General features: G+C 36.4%; 1 protein-coding gene across 9 annotated transcripts in view; it reads right to left on the reverse strand.

The window, feature by feature from the left end:
• The window catches only part of DGLUCY (D-glutamate cyclase), a 48,249-nt gene that overhangs the window by 9,936 nt on the left and 17,045 nt on the right, over nucleotides 1–21,268 (reverse strand). For 5 of the 9 annotated variants that reach the window (XM_064423584.1, XM_064423585.1, XM_064423583.1 and 2 more), the window contains 10 exons: nucleotides 18,849–18,922; nucleotides 15,447–15,558; nucleotides 12,515–12,668; nucleotides 11,621–11,819; nucleotides 9,867–10,017; nucleotides 8,337–8,459; nucleotides 5,918–6,109; nucleotides 3,645–3,905; nucleotides 3,086–3,185; nucleotides 1,323–1,471 (listed from right to left, as the gene is read on the reverse strand). In XM_064423584.1, the coding sequence (XP_064279654.1) occupies nucleotides 1,323–1,471; nucleotides 3,086–3,185; nucleotides 3,645–3,905; nucleotides 5,918–6,109; nucleotides 8,337–8,459; nucleotides 9,867–10,017; nucleotides 11,621–11,819; nucleotides 12,515–12,668; nucleotides 15,447–15,549 (1,432 nt within the window). In that variant the 5' untranslated portion in view covers nucleotides 15,550–15,558; nucleotides 18,849–18,922. The remainder of the gene's footprint in view (nucleotides 1–1,322; nucleotides 1,472–3,085; nucleotides 3,186–3,644; nucleotides 3,906–5,917; nucleotides 6,110–8,336; nucleotides 8,460–9,866; nucleotides 10,018–11,620; nucleotides 11,820–12,514; nucleotides 12,669–15,446; nucleotides 15,559–18,848; nucleotides 18,923–21,268) is intronic. The other 4 variants (XM_064423589.1, XM_064423587.1, XM_064423581.1 and 1 more) reach the window with 1 other exon arrangement.

Below are 21,268 nucleotides of genomic sequence, written 5' to 3' on the forward strand. Positions count from 1 at the left end.
GGGATCAAATTCTTGTAACAACAACCTAAAATCAGGCATAGGAGTTGAAACTAACAGCAGCAGATGAAGCTCTGAGGCATTTGCTAGACATCTTTACAAAACAGAGCTTTTCCTATATAATACTTATTCAATCTTTGTCCTCTGTTGAGATTGCCAAGACAGTGCCATCTAGAGTGCTTCCTTTTGAATGTTGGAAGGTACATCTTTTGAATAGAAAAAAACCCCAAATTAGATCTAAATACAAAGTATTTTAAATTTTATAATAATAACTAATATCAGTGAAGTCCTCTGCTACACAGCTTTTAAATGATACCAATAGAGTGACATTAGATCATGCATTATCTCTGCAGAAGCTCTCTAAATTTTGTGGAAACATTTGAAAAACAACAAAACTGAGCAGCCAAAGTTGCCGTGCTTTTGGTAATACATAGGAGTGAGTCCACTATAAGAAGAAAAAAAGCTAAATCAGCAGATGTGTTCTGAAGTGACAGAAATCAGTCTGGCATGGGTACTTATTTCTAATTTGATTTTAATATTTATAGAGATTATATATCTCCAAAACTCTCATTTGGGCCACACATGATAGCAGGAAGCATTTGATTGTACAAGGATGTTATACAATGGTCTATGGCATATTTTTTCCAAACCAGATATAAATAAGTTTTCAAGAAAAAAAAAGTTTGTTGCCTAAAGAGAGGAGCAGCAAGTTGACAAAAGCATTCTCATTCAAAGTATTAGCAAAGGCCAATGTGTTTTGTGGGAAGGACAAGGCATTCATCTCAAGGTTCTTACTGTACACACGGATTTTGCTGGAGAAGGCAGGTTTTTAACAGATTCAAATATGTAATCCCTGCCTAAAGGAATGTACTACTAAAGACAATATAAACAAATATTTTATCCAGACTGCTGTTTTAACTTAGGTGTAACAATCATAAAACCGATACTTTAAAAAGGAATCCAACAACCATTTATGTTCTATGTTGCCTTCAACACAAAAAACAGAGAATAAAGTCACTATCAAAAACTGCACTTGGAGTGTATGTACATAGACATGCATAGGTAATACATCTGGGCTTGCTTTTTTTTGTCCTTAAATAACTTTGAAATAAAATATTTTTTTCTTTTTTTTTGGCTGTGAGAATCCTTCAATAGAAACTTGTAATTTTTCTCCAGCAACGGTGCCCTCAAATCCAATCCCAACAAACACCTGTAGCCTGAAAGCAGCCACTCAGCACCTGCCTCCTGCTCCCCTCCACTACCAGTAAGAGTTCCTGCTCTGTGCTTCTCTTGCTTCTGAGAACAACACACAAACTCACACTTACCTGTTGTTGTGATTCCTGGAATGGTCTGTGCAGCTAAAAATAGTTCATCTATGGGATCCACGAGATGTTTAATGTTCACTTTCCTGGCATTGTAGTAATTGCCATCAGCAGCCATCCCAGCACGCTCTATTGCTACCAGGTGATCAAATCTGATTAGAGGTGAGTGAAAAGACAGAGGGAAGAAGTCAAAGCTGTGATTTTCACATGAAAAATACTTCTGTTGACTGCTTGTGCTTGGTTCTACTTTTTGACCATCTGGGATTCAAGGTAAAACTTGGACACTGTTTTGTTATTTCTCAATGTAGTTGTCTATGGGGTTTTTTTCCAAAGGTTAGCTTAAGTATTTTTTAATAGCTTTAGTGCAACTCCCCTAAATCACATTTGCTACCAAGAAATGGAGAAGTTCCTGCAATCCTCCTAGCCAGCAATCCTTTGGGTCAGCCATCTGGCCTGGCTCTGTTTCACGTTAAAGCAGGCAGTATCCTGTAAAATATTAGTTTCTGGAAGTGCATTCAAAGAAAGCAAAAAAAGTGGAAAATTAATGATCATCTAAATCCTTGTTAGTGCAAATATATTCTCTGCTTAAAGTGCATTGCTTGGCAAATATTCATCTGTTTCTAGTTAGGCAATGTTTGGATCTTTAGATTTGGAGGATTTATTTTTAAGTCAATGGCTGTTTTGCTGGTTATGAAAGTAGACAGATGTACTGCAGCTGTCCCACATTTTAAGTAGAACTATAGTACTCAGTTCTGCACTGTAGGTTAGAATTGAGTTATTTTGCTTCTGTTTCTCTGATTTTACTCTTAAGAGGTTACTAATTCTGCTGAATTACTTAATGTTCTTGTGGGTGGGTATCTACAGTGATTCCAGAGACCTTTAGCAGGTTAGTTGCCTACTTTAAAAAAATATTTCAGCCTTTTGGGACTAAGGGACCAATTTAAATATAATCTGCCTGTACTTTAATTAAGCATAGCTATAAAAGAAATTTTTAAAACAACACATAAAAAATGAAGACAGTATCATGCATAATATTACAGTTCACACTAACCTGTGGAAAAAATGGGAATTCAATAAGTTAATGAAGGAAATACCAGGGTGAAAGATCTTTTTATTAAAGAATGCAAACTGCGGACAACTATATTAAAATACTTTACAAGGAAAGATCAATAAAAATGAGCAATGTATGCCTACTTCAAGGAAATATAAGTTGCATGCTAAGTAATGAAATGAGATACAGCTACTTAGCAAATTCTCCAGTGCATTTACCCTAATCACACCATTACAAACACATGACATTTTATTAAGTCAGATCAGATTCCCTAGCTGTCAGACTAGAGCTAAAGCTCTAGAAAATACACACTTTACACAGCACACTTTTCTTAGCTCTTTCACTGACTTTGATATAATAATTTTTGATCTTCTCACTGATTTAAAAATTGGTAAAATAATATATAGTGTGTGATATATATTTATACAATAACAGCTGAAAATATTTTAGAAATTTTTTGAAGGAAAAGGACTATTGATATATCAAGAATTGTTTCTTTTTTGTACTTCAGAAGTACATAATTGCAGAGTAATGTGGAATTCTGTACTCTGTGTATGCTCCAATAACAGTGTTTGGCTTCCAAGTTGGTTCTGTACATTCAAAGTCTTAAGGATTTACTTGCAGCCATTGTGCCTTCTTAGACCATGGTCCTTATTTTTGTTATAATTTTGCATAGTAGAGATGTGACCCATTCTCAAAAACTGAATACACATACCTAGGTCTTCCAGGATTCCCATTCTCACACAAAAACATTAAAGCTGAATTGGCACTTTCCCTTTGATAACTCAATAGAGGGATGGGGTTCTTCAGGATTCCTACAGGAAAGCAAAATGAAATTCAGATACTACTTTTTTTTTTTTAATAATGTATCTTTGAGTAACTTAAAAAAAAAAATAAGCAAAATTGCTAGAACAGTAAGAATTCAAGGTCTTTACACAGTTCTTGATGAGATCCCTATATCCCTATACTTGTTTAGATGTAAACGCTGTTAAATGGGACCTTGAAGTAGAAAGCAGGTCTACAAGAATAACAGCCATCCAGAATTTATCATAAGCAACCCATCCAGAATTGGCACCCAGATATGTACACATTAACTTGTTGCCAGCTAGGTTAACAAAATGTCATTGCAACAACGATGAGCAGAGCTTAGAGGATGAATTCTGATTCATTCTCTGGGGAAAAAAAAATGTCCCGTACTAAGTGACAGATTAAAACTGAAGCAAACCTGTGCTCAAATAAGCAAGATAAAAAACTGAAAAACCCATGTCTCTTACCCAGTTGAACAGCTTCTTCAATAATCTTGTTATTCAGCTCCATGGCTCGCTGGTCTGTAACCATGGCAACCCGTTTCCCCAGGGCCTGCAGCATGGCTGCGATGGCGAGGGCTCCCGGGGGGCCGTCGTTCTCCTCGGGCGGCTGGTGGCTCCAGTGGGTGGGAAATCCCGTGGTGATGAGCACGGAGCCCGCGTGCGACAGGGCCAGGCAGGCCCCCAGCAGCTCACCCTGGCGCCGCAGGTGCCCAATACCCCGCTGGCCTAGACAAGAGGTTTTAAAGAGAGCAGTACGCTTCAGTGGATCGCTCTCCTTCTGAAGTTTCCTTCTGGGTGAAAGTACATCCTTGAGTGACATAAAATGGGTTAAAAACAAAAGAGAGAAAAACCTGTTCTCAAGGCAGGAATTGGGGTAATTTCCTCAGGAAATTTAAGAAGCTCTAGGATATGAGTAATTAAGACAATGAGCTGTGCTTCCAGGTTAAGAATTGCAGCTTTTGAAAGTTATTATACCTAGCATTTCTAGGTATAAGTGTAAATAGCTTTTTCTGAGAGCTTATTGCATATTGTTTTCTTTCCTTAGGCCCTCTGTTTTGCTTTGACAATCCTGCTAGACCATGCTTAGCTACTGAAGGTAGATTGCAACTCAAGCATCCCAGACCTTACAGAGGTTCTGATGCAGACTTCAGATGTATGAACCGATCCTTTGTCTCTATTTAACTCCATCCCCTTCGGGAAGAGCTAATTCCCAAATAAATTTCACTTAATGAAATTATTGACCTCAGAAGTGAGGTTTCAGAGATACTGTAAGTTTCCTGGGGACTTCATAAACTCAGTTAATACAGTGGTATCTACATGACTACCAGAAGTTCTTGTAACACTTCCTGTAGCAGAGAACCACGTTATCAGACCTTGAGAAATAGGTGAATATTAACAGAAGTCTCTTCTCATGGGTCAGTCCCTAAATAGGCAACACTATTATCTGGGTATGGCTTTCATTGTTCAAACACTTCCTATCCCATGTTCCTTTCCCATCACTTGGAAAAAAGTTTACAGCTCAGTTCTTTCAATTTGCTAGTACTCAAGAAAACCAAGAGTACCAGCATGATGGGCTTATAGAGGTAAGTCTTCACTGGTGTTTCCAGTCTCCTCATAGACTCATCCTTCTTGCTCCCCTGACCCCCACATTTTCCTCTTTTTGTCCTCAATTTCCCCTTTGGCATTTCTCCCTCTGTTCTTCCTAAATAATCCACAGGCAATACACAGATAATGGACAGAGAAAAAAGTTCAGAAAACTTAAAGTTAACATAAGCAGAATACAAGTCTCTGAGAAGTGGGGTATATTAACTGAGACAAAGTACTGTACTCTCCTTTAGCAATAAAATGAGCTAACTTTTAAGTTAGGTCCTGTATTTCTGCAGAGCATGGCATCATGCCAAGCCAGCTCCAGAGAGTGGGAAAGGAGAGGCCTTGTGAGTAAAAATAAACAGACCCAAATGTATGCACACAGCCCAAACCCAGAGCTTGGGAGTGCTGGGCGTAAGCTGTTTTCCACTACTGCCTACAGAGGATTTCAGAAAATTTATGGCACACTGAGCTCAGACTTTACAGCAGCCAGAGGGGACTAACTCAGTGTGTATTTTAGGAATGGCTGCACTACTCAGTGTGCCTTTACTTTCCTCTCTTCCTTGCACACCCGGGCAGCCTCACCACTCAACCTTCTGTGGTGACCTGGTCACTTTGGTCCATCATACAACACCTCAGTGATGGGTACGTCAGCAGAAATTAATATAATTCCACCCGTCAGAGAGTAGTGTTTGAAAAACACATGCAGCTACTGGAATTCTCTGGTAGGACCACAGTAGTCGTGAATATATGTAAAGAAATGTGCTATTTACTCCATAGTGAATACCCATGTAGCTGTTACCAGCAAGCTGAGGTGCCCTGTACTTCACATACCAATTTCAGTTTTACTCAGTAACAGTTCTTATTCCCTGTGGACTCTCCAGTCTGCTTCTGTGTACTCTGGGAGCATATAGTCATCAAGATCAGATATTCCATTGTCCACAATGAATGATTTTGGCCAGACTCTGATATTAACTACAGTAACAGAAAATATAAGACATAGTTATATAAACTCACTGTATTCCATAAAGAATTCTTAAAATCCCCTTTAGAGTCTTACTGTGTTTTTGAATTTAAAATATCTAAAAAGGCAGATAGGTGGTATCTACCCCATAACAAATCCATTAAAGGGAGACAGGTTTTGTTTATACCTGGATCTATTCCAATTAGGGTCTCTAGAGTCTTTATCTTTTGGGCTGCTTCTGCTGACACAATGCTGAAATGCAGTGGATCTTGAGAGATGCAGTGGACCTGTGGGACTCCTGCTGAGGATCTGACATTACTTTTCTCTAGGTTGGTAATGAATGTGCAGTCAGGAGAATGAGTAAAAGCTAACGGAGCTCCTAAAATGAATGAAAAGACTTCAGTTAAATATTATTATTGCAATGTAACAATAATAGAGATGATAAAATTTCAAAAAGCTACATAATATAACAACAGTCCTTGCCTGATGACACTTAAAAACAGGTGATATTTTAAGTTACATTGGAGCAATTAATATATTTTGAGAAAGAAATGTACACATGTACCTCTGAAATGTTTTTCACTTTTAAAAAGCTCATGTGAGTAGTTGAGATCAGTTTTTTCCACAATGTCCTCTTTTGTCTAAACTTGAGGCAACCTAAGAATGGAACTCTGGTGCCCTTCCAAAAGGTCTGTTGTGATGGCATTTGTCTTCCCAAGTCACCATGTCCTGTGATGGGGGCCTGGTCTCGTGCAAATGCCTGAACACTTGCCTGCCCATGGGAAGAAGTGAATTACTTCCCTATTTTTCTCTGTTTGCATGCATGGCTTTTGCTTTCCCTACAAAACTGTCTTTATCTCAATGCATGAGTTTTCCAGTTTTTACTCTTCCAGTTCTCTCCCTGGTCCTGCTGGCTGGGGTTAAACCATGGCAATTTAAACTGGCAAGGAGTAGTAACAGAAGTGGACCAGTAAACATTAGCAAAGGAAATATGAGTAGCCTCTAAAACACTGAAGAAAAATAAGCTTCTTTAGACCTGACAGCACAGTAGCCTCCTAAGCTGAAAATATTTCCTGTCTTTTTACTGACTCTGAAAGTCTGGATCTAGGTAACACTTGATTTGGCAAAATTGGTACATTGTTAGGTAAATCATAACTGGTATACTTAAACAAGCAAAACTTTGTTAGGAAGGTGAAAATGAAGAAGGTATTTCTTTACTAAGTACATAATTGCTTGATTTGAGCTACAGCTGTTGGGACTCTATGGCTAGCAGCTTAAAGCACCTGGTGAACATGGTTGTTGAGGTTTACCATACCTCACCAAACCCTGTGAGCAGACGGTTTTTTTGTGACAAGCCTGCAGGTTCATCTAAGCATGGGTACTGGTGGTGTGGCAGATTTTAAATGTCCTAGTTGAGAAAGTAGCACAGCAAAATAAAAACTATCCAAAAGCTTCCTGGTATCTACTAATAACAACTGGTTTTATTATAAAAAATATAGAAATAAACAAAAGTGAAAGTCTTCCAGGCAAGGAAGTCTTCCTGCAAGGGCAGGATAGACAGCCACTTGTGCAACAGATTGGAAAGACATTGGCAAATTTTCCCTCTCTTTTACCTACAACAAGGATGCATGAGGAAGACGAAAATAGGTTTGCTGAAGAACCCAGGAAAGAGTAGGATTTTCATCATGGATTTGGGACTGGAGAAAAGAGAATGTATACAAGAAAGCAAAAAGACTCAGCTGAACATATTAGAGCAGGTGTTGACAGAAGTTCAGATAAACATCTATAAGAAACCACAAGGATCCTGCAAGGAGAGAAGGACAAAGCACATAACCTCCCAGGGGTCTCCCAAATATATTGCCTATTATTTTTAGGATTCTTTTTCAGTAAGAACAAAAATACAGTATTTCATTTCACACTAGTGACTTAGAGAAGTATATAACACTGTTATTATGGTTTTGTTGCATTTTCTTGCCCTTCGTGCTCATACGTGCATAAATGACTTCACACAGTGCAGAAAAACTGTACAGAAGAAAAAGTTTTACTTATGTAAAGTGTGTCACATTTACTTAATTTTGAAGAAAACTAAAAGCTCAACATTCTCCATGAGACACTTCAGAACCCTTTTCCATGTCAATCAATTTGCTAGCTCTTGACAACATTTTGGAAAGATTTCTGGCTTCTCTCTTTTTATTCCTTTTTTTTTCCCCCTGTTTTTCCTTTACTATTGCTTTACTTCAATGTAGTACAAAATAATATTTTAAAAGGAAGAAGCTTAAAAATGAATGCCGTTAAACTTGTTTTTTATAATGCTAAAAAAGATGTTTTGATGCTGCCAGAGCTGTAGATTTAAATGTTTAAAATACACAAAAGTGGTGAAATTTCAGTAGGAATTTTCTTTAAAGTAGACTTGTATTTCACAGCAAAAACTCTCCTGCCAAAGGCTTTTTGTTGTTTGCGGTGTTTGGTGTTTTGTATCTTCCCCTAAAATCAAGCCTGCTAATCAGCCAATTCAGTATCCGTTTAAAAAAAGTAAAATAAAACAGAGAGAGAGAGAGAAAAGAGATTGAGGGATAATTTAAAGAGAGTGTCTAAGCAGCACATACGGCAGTTGATAATTGCTTCTACTCCTGTTACTCCTGAGGCCCAAAACACTGGAATGTCACCAGGGTGAAGGTGAACGGAATCTCCATAGTCTGGCTTAGAAAGATCTTGTATTCCCAGCAGACCTGGAATAGATAAAAATGAAATAATGAGTGATTCTGATTAAGCAGTAATACTGCAAAGCTGGGGGTGTGGACCCCAAACATCATTCAATGACACAGGGTTAAGAGTTCAAGAGTGTCAAGTCGCCCTAAAGTGGAACATTTATTTTGCCTTTGAGTGCACATCCTCAGAGACTGAACTGACTTGATTTCCCTTTTTTTGTACTCAATAACACCAGTAAAAATGTATTTACCTTATTTCTGCAACAAAATGCAGTTTAGACATCTATGCTGAGTTTCCAAGATAACATAAATCTTCTGGATCAACAGAAGAATTCTATTCATGGCACTGGCAAACAAGAATAAATGATTGCAATGCAAAATGAGTTCTTTCTAGAACACATTTTCCACTGTGTTAACTTTAGCTAGAGAAATGATCAATCTCTCTTTTCCACTCTGTCTTAGATAAATACATCTCACTCTTAGCTGCCTTTCATTAAATTTTCTTTTGCTTTATTCTAACACCTACTTGTAATAATCTGGGTCATCCTAAGCACTTGCTATCTTCCCTTGGTTTTAAATTCTTCAGATGCTTTAATATACCACTCTCTTTTCTGAAATTAGTTTATATAATCTGTATATATGTTAATTTGCTTTTTTGTAATGACATTACTAGTTTGTCAGGCTTAAGTACTCAGATATGTTACTCAAGTACATTACTGGAATGTCGTGTTAACCAATGACATCTCCTTCCATGCCCTGCAATGTGATCCTTCTGTGTATGTACCCCATGATTACCAAACTTCTGACAGCAGGGGGGAAATTATTGCAATTATCTTCATATTACAGGTGTTTGTTTGGTTTTGTTCTTTTTCAAACAACCTCCTCTTTTTTTTTCATTTTTGTTCAAACTAGATGTAAAAAAAAATCTTGTCATATTTCTATTCATTTTGTCTTAAGTGTTGTGCTCATTGTATTCTATTTCAGTATTTTTTAAAATAATGCAGTATTTACTTTCATATTCAGCCACTAAGGCACAAAATGCCTCCACACATACTTCTCCCCATGCTGTCAGTCATTGCTATCCTGTCACTGGAATCTCTGACAGCAAGAGAGTACTCACATATAAATGAAACTGCACACATTTCAGAAAAATGTGATTACACTTTTTACCAAAACCACCTCCCCAGATAACTTATCTATATCCAACAACTATCTTTTATCTCAGAAATCTGTGTGTTCAGCTCACTCAAAACCTTCTTTTTTTTTTCTTCCTTCCTTTTTCCTTTTATATTCAAGTTTGCGACCATTAGAAAGAATTAAAAGAGATGAAGTAGTGCAGGTATTTCAGTCCTACCACCTCCCATGCTTTTCCCCTTCACTTGTATACACAGTCAGGTGCATGCAGAATGAGAAATGGGAAGCACTGACCAGGGTCACCGATGTGAATTGGTGCTCCATGGGCTTCTTTTAATTCAGACGTTGCTAGAACAGCTGCTCCCAACTTGCTTTCAGGAATAGGTCTCATTGTGACTACCAAGTTGCAGTGAAACATAGAAATGCTGTAGCAAGGCACAGATGTCTGGCAGTTCAAAAGAATCCAGTGTTAGCAGGAATATTGAACAATACTTCTAAAACATCAGAATAAATAAAACTAAATCTTTGCGCTTCACTTGAGTTTAGAAATGCTGCATTCTAACACTTATTTTAAATCCTTTTGAAAAAAAAAAATTCTTGGGATCCTGTATTTTTTTCTTTTAAGATTCCATAATTTAGCTCCATCATATAGATCACTAAAATTTTCAACTTAATGCATTCCTTGTTTTGGTGCACACAGCAAGATGAGCTCAGTACGTTGAATATTGTCTCAAAACAATGGTGTGTTCCCCCTACTGAAGGTGAAAAAGCTAATAGAAAATTATGGCACACCTACAAATAGACTGACTCTACCCTCTGTAGTTGAATACAGTGCCCTGTAACACACCAGGGTCAGCAACTGCTGATGGCAGTGTCCTCTTGTACAGAAGCTGCATGACAGTTCCATACATACAAAGAGTTCATGCCTCTACAAAGGCTCTATGCAATTCATCATCCTCACCAACTGGGAGGCTAAGGCACCTTTTCTTTTTAGAAAGAAAGCAGGTCAGCTTTTTAGGAAAAAATGTCAGATTTCTAAGTTGCAGTTGAACATAAATAAGACATCCAGAGAGCTAAAGCTGTCAAGAAAATGTTCATTTAAAGCCTTTATAATGATAATAATAATAATCACACCTGTCACTGAAGAAACACACTGTGCAGTTCTTCACAGCATTAATGTGCTATAAACTATAAAATTTTCCTAATTCTGAAATTCTAGAAGCAGATACATAGTTGTATTTTTTTCTTTAAGCTTGGTAGAAGGACTCACGTATGAGATACACTTGCACCTTCATTTTGACCAGGAGCATAGCATAGATTGTGTAACAATAACACTGAAAACAACAATAACCTTTCTCCAGTAGCACAGCATCTGAACTAAATGAAATAGGCATGCAGATGCATAGGTCAATGTTCTTAGTATTAAGGGGTTTATTTACTGGAGCCAGAATTATTCTAAGACTTCTGTTATCATTAAAATGTACACCACAAACTTTTTGAGCACAGTCATAATTTTCAGTGCTATGGTAGGCACCTCAAGTCTTTGGGAACATCTTCTGGCTCAGAGCCTGGGTTTGTAGTAAACGTGCAGTTTAAAGGCTCTAATGTCAGAGGAAAAAAATCCAGAACGTGGCTGTCATGCAGAAGAAACCACTATTGCCATGGATTATAAAAGGAATACACCAGCTGCAAACAGGAGCTGGTATGGAGGGCAGGACACATGTAAAGACATGATCAGAACAGTGCATGGATCACTGGGTGAAACAGAGAGGGCAAACCAGAGCCCACAAGAAATGGCTGCCACAGGAAATGGGGAAAGCTTTGTCATGAAAAATGAATAAAAAAGGAGATTGGCCTTACACTGAAATGAGGTTGGGAATATTTTACCCTATATTTTCATGTGCTCAGCACTAGCATATGGCTTAAGTTACTGTGTAGATAGAGAAAAAAAGTTCTGATTTGAACAATTGGTATATGCACCTAATCTGAATATGGGCAAAAGTCACAGGCAAAATTACAACAAAGATTGTGTGTATGCAAATACTTACTTTGTACATGCTTACATTACATTTTTGCTCAACGTTTCTGATAGGAATGTCAGCTTTTTGGAGTGCTTTTTCAACAGAGAAGCTGCAGCCTAAATAAAAAGTCACCATGTCCTTGAGTTGCTCAGAATACTCCTTAAGGCTTTTCAGTGATCCAGTACAAGCTCCATGCTCATATTTTCTGTACTGTAGGCAGTCAGTTCTAGTGAAATAAGAAGTTATCACAGCTTTGTCACATTTTTTAAAAACAAGGTGAATTGGTTGAATTGACGTAAACCCAGTGTGAAACCACATGATGCAGCCTGCTTTATCCATTTTGTTCTTTCTGACTAATAATGAAACAAACACAGGCAAAACCCACAGAACATCTTATTCTGCACAAAACCAAGCTGGCAGACAGACTGTTAGAGTGTGAGATTTTTTAGGTTTTATAGGTAAAGGCCCCTTATGCATATCTTGTCTCAGGCTTTCAAAAATGAGAGAGCTGGTTTAAACCTTGCTTTTAGTGTTTACCATAGGAGTACATATTTCAAATTTCAGAGACTCTACAAGTCTCATGCACCATGTCTCAGACACCATGGCCATGTTTCTAGTAAATAAAATAAATATAAAACCCTATTATTGAATTCTGCAGGCTCAGACTGCAAAATATTTAAAAATTACACAAAATTTCACCTTTGGATTAGAGAAATAACTTGTAATACAATTATCATAACATGTGGCTCAGGAACAAGATAATCAGGCTGTTACACACGGCTTTCACTCAAAGGTATAACTCCAAGAAAATAACATTGTTCAAAATCTTTAACAGTGTAAGTAGGCTGTTTCCTCAAATTCTCCTAATCACCACCAGCATTGACTTCAGAATATTGGTCAGCAGAGTTGGTCTGTAGTTACCTGATATCAGAATCACCACTCAGGGAAGGACATTTCCAGTCACCTGGTTGGCTTCTGTACAGCAGTGGCAGGGGTCCATCGTTTGCATGGCAGAACTTCTCAAAGTCATCAGCCAGGGACTTGTGCAAAATCACAACATTGGCCCGTTTATAGCCTTAAATTGTGGAAGGTAGGGATGGCTGGTTATTAATTCAGGTTTTTGTTTGTGAAACAATAACTTTTCTGTATTAATGTTTTTAGATGGTTTATAAGAATTACCTGAAGGAAAATTTTGATTCAGAACTCCGCAATTAGACCAAACTTCTTGAAATGCTTTAAAAATCATGGCTAGGCCTACTCTGTATGTGAAGTCATTCACAGCTAAAACAGTTGGCAGACATGGGTAGTAGCAAAATATGAAGACACCAAAATTAAGAAACATTTTAATTCATTTATATATAAACATAATTTCCTTTCTAACTGGGGACATTAGCATATAGGAATATGCTTTATTTGCAAATGTTAACTCAGAGCCAAAGAAAGGCTATCACATACCACACTTTCACAATTATTTTTCACCACACCAAGATATAAATCAATCCAAAAGTAAACTCTTGGTATCTTGATGTTCATAGCACATTCTTTAAAATTTCTTGGCTAGGGAATTTTAATGTGGGCCTCAATTAAAGAGGTATGATTACAGCTCAGGAATAAACTTTTGACTGTCCACTGAATCTCAGTAATTTCTAATTAAACTTCAATTTAATTTCTACTTAGAAAAAAAACCCAACCCAAACTAAAACAGAACTGCTACACTTTCTTCACTCGGAAACAACTTTGATTTAAAAGGTTCTTGACTACTACTATGAAATAGCTTCTAAAAACATTAACATTTCTGCAATGAGTACCACTGAAGAAAGGTCTCATTGAGCAAAAATTTATTTTCTTAACAGTAGCAGTTAATACCAATGTCATTTAAACTTTCTTGCATGGAAATATCAACTGTTCAAATAATGGGGGGAAATCTGGAGTACAACTGGTCTGAGGTGTATAAACCCAGCAATTAATAATCCCTAAATGCTGTACCAATTCTCTCTTGAAGAGTTATTACTGTCTGATATCAGGCAGGTGAGTAGGAGGCTGCACAGAAGCACTCACTTTCTTAAATACTGCAGTAGTCTGTCATCAAAGAGGCAATAATTTAGTTGAAATCAATGAGCTGCCTTCAAAGGCTGTAGAAAATAAGCCATATCTTACTCTTGACTAAAGCTAACAGAGAAATCCAAAGAGAATTCTATTCCTGATGGAAAAATGCAAAGCAAAGGCTGAGGTAAGCATGCATTTGCATACTGAATTTGTCCACAAACTGCTCTCTTGGGAGTAGTCAGCACAAAAATTCATTTTATTACTAGCAAAAGTTACTAAATACAGAACAAGATTCTTGCTAAATACAGAAAAATATTTTTGCTAAATAAACATACTACATTAACCACTGAATAAAACATTTAGTTTGGTTACCCCTCAATTTCATTCCCTGCCATCCATGAGAAATCCACTTTCTGCTTTACTGGTTATATTAATGACTTCTTAAAATTATGGGTTTAGTTAGGGCATTCAACTGACAACAGTGAATTTCACATACTAGTTACAGATGAGAGGCTGAATTTCCACGCAAATACTCGATAAACTCAGGAAGCTTCATTACAACACTTTGAGAACTTTATTGCTCCTCCTGATAGCTAACTTTTCTTCTTGTATACAACCCATATCTCCTGATGGACTCGCTTGCATTATGGAGCCATCATTATGAATGTATTCACAAGCAATGTAGCAGGGATGGATGTGTTGGCCAACCCAGGCAGTAATTCAACACACTCATGTCCAAGTTCAGAGAAGTTTAGAAAGAACTTTTAACTTCTATGGTGAATGACAATGAAGACAGTAAGAAAGAATTGGTTAACAACAATGAAAGACAATTTCTTACAATGGTTCTTTTTGTATAATGAAACTGTTTGTTCATCAACTTGCTTTATACTTCTAAAAATGTTAGAACTAATACATTTAAAACTACTGCAGCAATAAATTCACTTAAAAAATTTGGCTGGGGCAAACTGCAAATTATTAACATTATAAAATATCTTCCATTAGTATTTTTCAACTTAGGAACTGACAGAAAAGAAAACCACAATTTCAAGACTCATTACAGTTCTAAAATATGACCTTTAACATATTTTATAGTAGTGCTACTATTGTACACACAGCTTTGTTGACCAGCTATTTGCCATTGTGTTTTTGTTTATGTTATTTTTTAAAAAGTTGAGCAGAACAATGACAGACTTCTCTGCTTCTGTAAAAGTCCAGCTATGAAAGGCAAGACAGAAATCAATTTTTTAGAATGCATTCAGTTATCTGAGTATAAAACTAATTTTTCCCTCTGCCTTATAATTCCTGGCCTTGGTGACCCAGTAGTCTTCACCTTCTGCAACAAATGAAGCAGAAAACCACTCCTGTAACAATATGTCTCTAATTCTTCCCCAAAACATATCTAATGTGCAAACTAAAGCAAGGTCTCTGTGAAGAACATAGTGAAGAACATCTTACAAATGTGATAATAACATGCAAGGAAACACAGATTTGATTAAAGATTTAAAAAATATTTTCTACATCCATAATTTCTCAATTGGAAACTGAGGGGATGCTCAGCAAACACTGAAAACAAAGTCCATGTACATTACTCAAGTAGGACGGTGTATTTCCTCTGATATATCTTTATGATTTAAAAAACAGAGTCAGGTGCTTACAATATGATTTCCAAAACACCAAAGAACATAATATTTTCTTCTGTTTTACTTTGGTGCTTTTGGTATTTCTTCAATCCTTTACAAACAAAAACCACATAGTTATGAATCTAAAATAGAATCACTTTGCACAGAGAGCTGTTAGTTATACTTACCTTCTGCCATTCCAAAAGTATTACTACTACTGAGTCTGTTGCACTGAATTATTCTTCTTAGCACATGGGGAAGGAGAGATTTCAACCCTCCTGTCAAAAGCATATTTTCATCCTTAATAGAAAGACAATTATAAATTTAAACACAAAGTGCCTTCTGCCCCCCCGCCCCCCCATTTGAAATTCTGATTTTCTGGAGAACTTAGCTTACATTTCCTCCTTGTGTTCCACCAAAGTTATTATCACTGGGAAATTCTAAGTTGTAGCTCAAAAGGGAGATCAAATTCAAAGGGTTATTTTACTGACGTTCTATGACTATATGCAAATTGAATCTTTCAACAAATTAGCTGGAGACATGCACTTTAATATTTGGGATAAAACACAAAATTTTACTGCCTTATAATGTAAGAAACATTTATTTCCTCACTGATAAATATTGATTTTTTTAAGTATTCAGTTTTCCAAAAGTTATTGTAATTTTAAAATTGCAAAAGCACAAGTGGATTAACCTACCAGGGTATAATCTATAATATTATTTCTCTGATCAAAATACTTTTAGGCAATTAGCAAGGCAACCTTGTGGTAAAGAGAGAACTATATTCAGAAAGTGTCACTGTAATACATTTCACATGTATTATGGTTTTCAAATATTAATTATGCAGAAGTGAATACTCCTGTGGCTATTCTTCCACTGGGAAAGCACACATAGAGATGTTTAAATCATTTGTCACACAATCTGGAGTAGGTACAGAAATAAGTTTCCTAATTACAATCAATATCTACCTCTTTTTACTTCTTTTGAAGATTTAAAATGTAATTTTTCTGCAAGTCAGACAAAGTTCACACAAAGCTTTTCTCTCAGCCTCAACTACTAACAACTAAAAAGGATTTATTACATTTTAGGAAAAAGCAAGAGTTAAGTCTGGCTAAAATAATAACTTGCTGCATATGATTTTAACCTTGGTTACTTTTAGGTAAAGAAACTGAATTATCCTCCAATTAAATTACCAACCTCCAAGTTTTTCATTAATTCAGAACAAGCCATTATTTATATCATTCAAAAGAAGTAATAAATATGAGAGATGTTGGACTGCTCTTTTTAAAAGAGTTACTAAATTAATAGTTACTGAATTAATATATAATGAGATGTTACATCCTTCTAGCAAAAGTTAACTTTTCTGTTAAAGGTCCACAGTTTTTGTTCTGTAACTATGATAGTACAAAATTTCACTCTCACAATTGGAGAGTGGAGTGGAATCGTGTGAAAATTTCTACTTGTGAGCAATCATATGTAATTAACTGGAAGAGCAGTGATATATTGTGACTGAAATATTACTTTTATCCTAGTCTGTCCAAAATGTTTCCCAGAATTTGCAGAGAGAGCTCTGAAAGATTAAGTTTGGTGCACTGGAATTTAAAGTAAACTTTGTCTCTATTCTTAATTTTGAAATCTTTATATAACATTGTCAGCCAAAAGAAAACAGTCTTTTTCTGAACTCCAACTTACTACTTTCTAGCTCTTTGCTGCTTTTACATTTTCACTCTGTATGCTGTACAAAAATAGTCTTCATTACAAAATCATGAACAATTCCAAACACACACTTTAGAGATAACAAGAAGTTGGATATAGAGATGTCTCTGATCACTAATTCAGGCCTATAAGTAACAATTTAAGATACCTTATTCTTACGGTAATTTCTAACATCAATCTGGAATGATTAATTCAAGATATTTCAAACTAAATACAATGATCCTAATAAAAAATTCCAGATGTGTTTATTAGATTCTTTCAGATAATTTTTCTTTATTTCCGAGGATCTTTAAAACCATTTCAATCATCTGTAGGATTGATGGCCTGCTACTAATGAACTACGAGTTTACTTGGACCTGAAAGACAGTCTGAAGTTCAGAAAATTAGTCTGGAACAAAAGCTGTCTTTAGCTAAGTATTGTGTCACAAATGCCATGTTTTGATGTTGGGAAAGCCTGATGGTCCTCTCATAAAGTGTTTGCCCAGCAGCAGAAACTAAAGTACCTAGGAGATGAGATCAGCAAACATTTAGGTCCCTAAAAGTTTTTGGTTCACATGACAGCAAGTGGCTAACAAGATACAGAACTATGAATATCAGTAATGCTGGAATGTCAGCTGTAGATCCCATACAGAAGCACTTGGGCCTCTTGCTCCTACTTGTGAATAAACATATACTATTGATGATGACTGATTAGAAAGTGAATAATTTACACATTAACTTTGCATAAGTATAGCGAGACAAGACTCACCTTCCTGTAGGGATCTGCTATAGTAACAGGAAAAATTCAATTTGATTAATGTTCTGAGTTTTAACTTTAGATCACTGTATTTGCTGTACAATATCTGTAATAGATTGTGCTGTTTTTTTAATTAATTACTAAATTTGGATAGGCAATAAAACCAATGAGATGCTCACAGTAAAACACAGCTTTTGCTACACGATTTGCCCACAAATAGTTGGAAATGCAGTATGCTATTTCTCTAAGCTAGGAGGCATAGTGAGATTTAAATTCCTCAACTGTTTCTAGAACTTCCTGAAAAATCCTTGGAGATATCATGACCATGGCATGTTTGGAATGACTGGGGTAAAGTATGGAGGTAATTAGGATCTTAAAGCACCTTTTCAATTTTTTTCCATCAGGATGCCTAATGAAGTGTATAGACTGACTTCATAGGGGCCTCAAGCAGCACTCTAAGTAAACAGTTTGAGACAGTGGTTAATCAGTTAGCAGGATCTGTGCCTTGGCAGAGGTTTCTTAATTCCTTTACTTTGTTCTGAGATAGTTTCAGATAATGATAGTATCAGTTACCTCATGGGGGTATGTTGGATCATGACACAAGACAACATGCAGGGTGTTAAAAAGCCCTTAAGAGAAGAGGCTGACAGAGCTTATAAAATGGCTGTTGTGCCTGAAGGCATCCTATGTGTTGTGCTCCCAAAGAGCTTCTAAGATCTGGCTGTCCAGTGTGTTGTCTTTAATGGAATGAACATCTAAAGCAGACCAGATAGAATCCTGTGTAAACAGCACTTGAAAATCAGGTAATTGACTGGCTACATAATGACAAATTTCATACTTAAAGCACCCAGTCTGAAAAAGACCTTGTTCTAAGTCATGCTTCTCACATCAGACTTCCTGACTTTAAACACCAACAACCAATATAGTAAAGCTTCACAGCACTGATGCATCAAGTTCATTCTTGAGGCACACTTTCTTAAACATCTGCTTCCACATTAGAAGCACAATAAACAATTTTCATTTTAGAGTTTTCATGAAGGTTCAATGTATTTCATGTGTAGCTTGAGTTTTACATACTGAATTTAAATGGATAAGTATTAAAATACATTGCTGTCTGAGACATTAAGATGGCACTTACCTACTACTGATTTGCGGGCACAAACATCCTGAGCTGCACTTCCAGATCTTGACAAGGAAGATGAAACTTCAAAGCTGGAAAGAGATCAAAATGATGTAGGGAGCTCTGTGATCAGGCAGTGATGACAGCTTAGCTTATGCCAGATCAGTAGTTCAGAATAATGAATCAATTTGTAAGACATAATATTGTATTGAAATGACATTACATTATAAAGATATATAAATATTTAAGCAAAAAACCCCTCTCTCTGTGTCATAGTGGCAGTCAGGAAGTACAGTTTGGCAAAGTACAATAAATTTTTGATAAAAGTTCTAAACAGATCTTGGGTCTGGCTTTAATAAGTAATATAAAATTGTTAGTTGACATCTTCATTCAGTAAATACTTGTGCAGCACCACCACAGTGGAATTAAGCAGTTACCACTATCTGATTAATTTAGTCCAGATGATTTTCACCATATCTCATTACCAAGACAATAACAATTTCCAAGAAAGCCATATTCGGATGGTAAATATTTTTTCATTAGAAATTGTGATCCCTGGTTGCCATATGAAGCTCTAAGTCATTAATCATTTCTACATGCTGTTCTCAGAACACTAGTTGAGTTCAGGTGACTGAGTGCAATGCTGTGCTGATCTTTCCTGAGCTGACTGGAATGGCACTGGTTCTAAGCTTCATATTTGTAACAGATTGCAAAGAATATGCTCTACTTCCCCAAACTCCACAACTCATGCAAGGAAAAAAGTATGTTGAGAGGAAGACATGAAGCAAGGAAAATGTAGTTCCAGACAAGATTTAAAAAAGAGATTGTCTGTGTTTCAGATTACTTGCATGATGGACAGAGATGCCTCTTTGCATCTTCCAGGCTATTCCTTGTTTTCTTCCTCTTTGCCTACAGTGTGCCTTTATCTCTGCATCTTTTCCTCCCTGAGCTCAGATCCCTATCTCCATAACTCCAAGCTGGGCTGATCTTTGTAGCAGTTGCTTCCTTGGTTTGTCTGACTGCATCCTCTGGCAATATGGGAGTTTAAATGCTTTCTCTCACTAGATCTTTTTAATTCATATAGTAGATGAATCTCTCAGTTGTACCTTAACATCTCAATTTTTAATCTTAAACGTGCCTTTTCTGTTCCTAGTGTGGGACAAAATAATTTAACATCAGAACTCATAATACACAGTAAATTCACAAATGTTTTCCCAGACTTGTAAGATTTAGACTCCTCTCACCCCACCTATACTCATAGGTGAATATATATCTATATCTACATATCCCTTTTAATATTACAGACAGGCTTGGCTTAAGCATAGTTTTTCTATTTCATTCTTAATTTCTGACAGTGGAACCACCAACCACCTTACAAAGTCATATATCTTACAAGTTACAGTTTATGAAGTGTTTTTGCAATCTGCAGAAGAAAAGCTCTTTATGGAAAAAGAAGGAAGACCAGTACGTGAAACATTTTCTATTACCTTAGAGCTTTCAAAATGAAAAAGTAAATCTGTAAATTTTGCAGATATTTAAATACGAACATAAATTCTTTACAGGCCCACATTGTAAATTATTCATTATCCAAGAAAATGGAAAAATGTCATTTAAGTGTCAGAGAGATTACACTTTGAGATGCAGTGGGTGGGTCCATACTGCTGTGCTAAACCACACCATATAAAAACTAATCAAGAAATTATGTAATAACAAAGGATTAAAACATTCTTCAGAAGTGTCAGTGTGACTACTTTGCCTTCACACATATCAAGTGAATTAATGAAATAGAAGTAAAAAAAAAATAGCATTTCTGGGGTTTCAAAAATGGAACACATGAGATTACACAGTCCGCAAAAAGTATGGGTGGTAAGGGTAATAAACAGGTTTGAACACTGCAAAGTAGTTAACACCAGTTTCTGGTGTTATGAATTACAGGTCTGTTTCTCCAGTGGCACTGATAGACCAATAAGAATATAATTTAATGCAGCATAATCTAGAGATTTGCTTGCAAGGAGCCCAAAGACTTACGAAATATAACCTTGCATTGCTCATATCACTTTTGTCCTATTTTCAGTTTAAAGTTTGATAATAAAAATGGGTGGTGGCATGTACAGGATCATGGGCCAAAAAAGTGCAAGGGTCACTACTTAAAACTGCTGGGCAGGGCTTTTAGATATTGTCATGCAGATACCTTACCCAGAGCTACTGCTGCACAAACAGGAACAGCAGAGTAACCTGAAACATGAGCCAGCCCATGGGCTGCCTTTACCAATACATAATGGAAAGTAATCTAATCTAATTATAATCTAACAAACACTTTGTGTACTTTGCCTTGCCCTAGTATGAATATGGTTACAGAGGCTTGTTAACATAAACACACTTTAAATGACCTGCTGTTTAATCATCAATTTCTGCCAGCAGACTTCTGTGAAAAGCAC

Source organism: Passer domesticus, chromosome 6, assembly GCF_036417665.1.
Source record: "Passer domesticus isolate bPasDom1 chromosome 6, bPasDom1.hap1, whole genome shotgun sequence".
NCBI classification, from domain to species: domain Eukaryota; kingdom Metazoa; phylum Chordata; class Aves; order Passeriformes; family Passeridae; genus Passer; species Passer domesticus.